This window comes from Myotis brandtii, unplaced genomic scaffold (genome assembly GCF_000412655.1).
Source record: "Myotis brandtii unplaced genomic scaffold, ASM41265v1 scaffold78, whole genome shotgun sequence".
NCBI lineage: Eukaryota > Metazoa > Chordata > Mammalia > Chiroptera > Vespertilionidae > Myotis > Myotis brandtii.
Genome location: NW_005371131.1, coordinates 605,542 through 609,358, shown reverse-complemented (window position 1 = coordinate 609,358; position 3,817 = coordinate 605,542). Strand labels below are relative to the sequence as shown.

General features: G+C 63.8%; 1 protein-coding gene across 5 annotated transcripts in view; it reads left to right on the top strand.

Moving 5' to 3' along the window:
• The window catches only part of PICK1 (protein interacting with PRKCA 1), a 15,958-nt gene extending 14,064 nt beyond the window's left edge, over positions 1–1,894 (top strand). For 4 of the 5 annotated variants that reach the window (XM_005883210.2, XM_005883209.2, XM_005883208.2 and 1 more), the window contains 2 exons: positions 462–606; positions 1,066–1,894. In XM_005883210.2, the coding sequence (XP_005883272.1) occupies positions 462–606; positions 1,066–1,337 (417 nt within the window). In that variant the 3' untranslated portion in view covers positions 1,338–1,894. The remainder of the gene's footprint in view (positions 1–461; positions 607–1,065) is intronic. The other variant, XM_014530805.1, reaches the window with a different exon arrangement.
• Positions 1,895–3,817: the final 1,923 nt, after the last annotated feature.

Sequence of the window (3,817 nt, the reverse complement as noted above, 5' to 3'; positions counted from 1 at the left end):
AAAAATATATTTTATTGATTTTTTACAGAGAGGAAGGGAGAAGGATAGAGAGTTAGAAACATCGATAAGAGAGGAACATCGATCAGCTGCCTCCCGCACACCCCCTACTGGGGATGTACGTGCAACCAAGGTACATGCCCTTGACCGGAATCGAACCTGGGACCCTTCAGTCCGCAGGCCGACGCTCTATCCACTGAACCAAACCGGTTAGGGCTGAATCTGTAATATTTTTGATACCAGGATCTATCTTATGACTAAGTGTTCATTTATTTAACGAGGCAAGGGTTTGTTTTGTTTTGTTTCTCATGACGCTGTAACTAAGTGCTTCTCAAAATCCCTGGCATCTCAGAAGTGAGGAGCCCTGGTAGCTTTGAAAGGTGCCATGTGGTGCCCCCTGCCCCGTCTGCCCCAGAGCAGATCCCGCCCCACCCAGGTCCCTGATATGCCCCTCCCCACCCCAGGCCCTCGGGGAGCCCCTGTACCGGGTCAGCACAGGCAACTACGAATACCGCCTGATCCTGCGCTGCCGCCAGGAGGCCCGCGCCCGCTTCTCCCAGATGCGCAAGGACGTGCTGGAGAAGATGGAGCTGCTGGACCAGAAGCATGGTGAGGGGCCTGGTGGGGATCGGGGGCCCAAGGGTCATGCCCTCCCTCAGCCAGTCCATACACCATCCTCGTTGTGGTGAGTGGATACCATCTTCTCCCCATTTCAGAGCTGGGAAAACTGAGGCCCAGAAGGGAACATTTTAACGTGACGTCCCAGGGCCAGGCCCTGCCATGCAGTGCTTTGTCAGACCCAAGAGGGAGAGCTGACAGGAGCACACCCACCTCCCAGAGCCTGGTCTGGGTGGGACTGGACTCCCTGGGGTGCAGTCCACACCCACCCGCCCTGGCAGGGCTCCTCTGTTCCCTCAGTGGGAGCCTGAGACCTGGGTACTGTGCAGGCCCAGGAGGTGCAGGATGGGAAGCCCAGGGCAGGGAGCGGGCCCAGGCAGGCTTGGAGGGCCCAGTCCACAAGGCAGGCAGCCGGCCCACTGGTGCCTCGCCACCCGCTCTCCTGCCCAGTCCAGGACATCGTGTTCCAGCTTCAGCGCTTCGTGTCCACCATGTCCAAGTACTACAACGACTGCTACGCCGTGCTGCGTGACGCTGACGTCTTCCCCATCGAGGTGGACCTGGCCCACACCACGCTGGCCTACGGCCCCGGCCAGGACGAGTTCACTGATGGGGAGGACGAGGAGGAAGACGACGAGGACACGGCAGCCAGGGAGCCGCCCAGGGATGCGCGAGGGGCTGCCGGGCCCCTGGACAAGGGTGGGAGCTGGTGTGACTCCTGAGTGCGCCCGCTGTGGGGTGTGGATTTGGGGGGTAGGGTGAGTGGGAGGACGAGAGCGTGGGAGCGGGGGCTGGGCCGCCGCGCAACAGGGTGGCGCATAAAGGCCTGCTGGCTCGGGGCGCCTGCCTCCCTGCTCCTCTGTCCTCGCACAGCGAACCTGGGCCCCCCAGGCAAGGCCACAGGCTGCGACCTTGGGCCTGGACACTGGGCACCCCCCCTCCTCCCCACCGCCCCAGCCAGGAGAGCTCTGTCTCTGGACCTGACCCAGGAAGGCGAGAGGGCAGAAGGGAAGAGGGGTGGGCAGTGGCAGGCGGTCCAGGGCCCATTCCTGTGGGCACCTCCGTTGGAGTGGGGGCTGGGGGTGGACAGCCGAGGCTGGGCCCGTGCCTCGAGCACACCTCGCCTCCCCAGGCTGGCCCAGCCCCGTTCGCACTCACACCTCGGCGGCCTTTATTTATTTTATTCCCCAGCTCAGCCACTTCCCGGGGGAGGGCTGGGCACTGGGCCTGTACTGAATAAACAAATCCAGATGGAGCCGGGCTCTGCAGCGGCCTTAGACCTGCCTCTCTCCGCTCCCCTCTTGTCGCCTGATCGCGAGGTGGGTGGGCAACAAGGGTGACGGCCCTTCCCTTCATGGGCCTCACGTGCCTTGTCCTCACAGCAGTACTGCCGGCAGCACCGCGGTCCCCGTTCACAGAGGGGACTCCTGCTGAGGCCACACTGGACCGACAGTGGGATCGACGCAGATCTGTCCTGTCCAAAAGACGGTTCCCCTGCCTCCTAGGCTCGCTGGTGTGTGGCGCCCATCACACCCGCCCTCACCTTGATCCTTCAGGGCTCTGCCTCGAACTCAACCTTTGTTTGGGGATGGGCAGGACAGACGCTAGGTCAGGAGGCCCTGAGGCCCCAACAGGAGCACGTTCAGGGTGCCCCGGCCACTCCAGGTGCTCCCTTCTGCAGGCCCTGGGAGGAGCCCAGAGGAGATGCGCAGAGCACCCTGTGTCTTTGTTGGGGGGGTGGGGAGCGGGCGGTAGAAACGGGGTGGTCATGTGTCCTGCCTCACCTGGACAGCCAGTGCCCGTGCGGTGCCAGTATGGTTACTGCTAGTGGCCCTGTTCCCTGTCAGAGTGCCTCTGCAGGACAGTGACCCGCGCGGTGGAGACCTGCAGGGGGTTGCCAGCAGGGTTGGGAGCAGGAGGGAGGGACGAGCTGTCACCAGGTCCACGTGGGTCCCTAGAGCTGTCAGACGGCACCACCTTTGAAGGGGCAGCCAGCGAGGCCAAGAGCACAAACGAACTGGCAGCCTGGGGTCCAGTCGGCCTCTGTGACGCTGGGGTCCCCCTAACTTCCCTGCACGGCACCACCTTTGAAGGGGCAGCCAGCGAGGCCAAGGGCACAAACGAACTGGCAGCCTGGGGTCCCCCTAACTTCCCTGTGCCTTGGTTTCCCTCTCTGATACGGCTAATGATGGCACCTGCCTTGTTGGGCTGTTCAGAGGACTAGATGAGTCCAGTTAAGGGTTTGGGACAGTGCCTGGCACAGCCTGCTCTCTGTGTTTGTTAAATTAGAGGGAACCATTGTTCTTGGGGGTGGAGGTGGGGAAACCGCAGGTGCAGACCTCCGGGACGCCCCATGCGGGAAGCAGGCGCCAGGGGCAGCCCTGAGCCCTTTGGTGCCCGCAGGGACCTGTGTCCAAGGCAAAGGCCCCAGGACACCCGAGTTTGCATCCTAGAGAGAGGGTCCTCTCAAAGGGGAGGGGAGGACGCCTGGCAGGAGGCAGCAGGGCAGTGCTGGCCCCACACCCCAGGCAACCACAGGATGGGTCGCTGCCAGCCTCAGCGCCGAGAGGAGGCTCAGGGCCAGGCCTCACCCCGTCCTCGACGCTGCTCTTTCTCAGAGGTTCTGGGTCCCCCTCCACAAGCAGCCCCCACGCCCCAGTGGGCAGGGCTGGGGCTGGTGGGAGCCCAGGGCCAGGCCCACCCAGTCCTCAGTCTGGGAACACCTTCCCCCATCTCTGCCCCATCCTACCCGCCCCTCCCCAGGTCGAAGCCAGAGCCACAGCCACAGCGGAGGCGCAGGAACAGAACCTGTCTTTCCGCTGAGCTTTATGAACTTGAGTTTCACAGCGGTCAGGCCCATCTTGGGCTCAGCAGCCTCACTGAGCGGGGGCAGGGCCGGCCATGGCTCGCGGGGCAGACAGGGAGGAAGCTCGCACCTGGCCCCCAGGGGTGACCACCCTGAGCAGCCCCCCTCGGCCAGAGGCAGCAGGGCTCTGGGAGGGGAAGCCCTGTGTCTGCAGTCACTAGCTCTCCACCCCACGCCTCTGCGCTACACAGACTCGGGGTCCAGCTCTGGCTCTGTCTCCGCCTCGGGTTCTGAGGGCCCAGCCCCAGGGCTGAGCAACTCCAGAGCCTCAGGGACACTGGGCTCCGGGGTGGGCAGGGGCTCGGAGTCCCCTTCGGCCTCAGCGTCCTCCGAGTC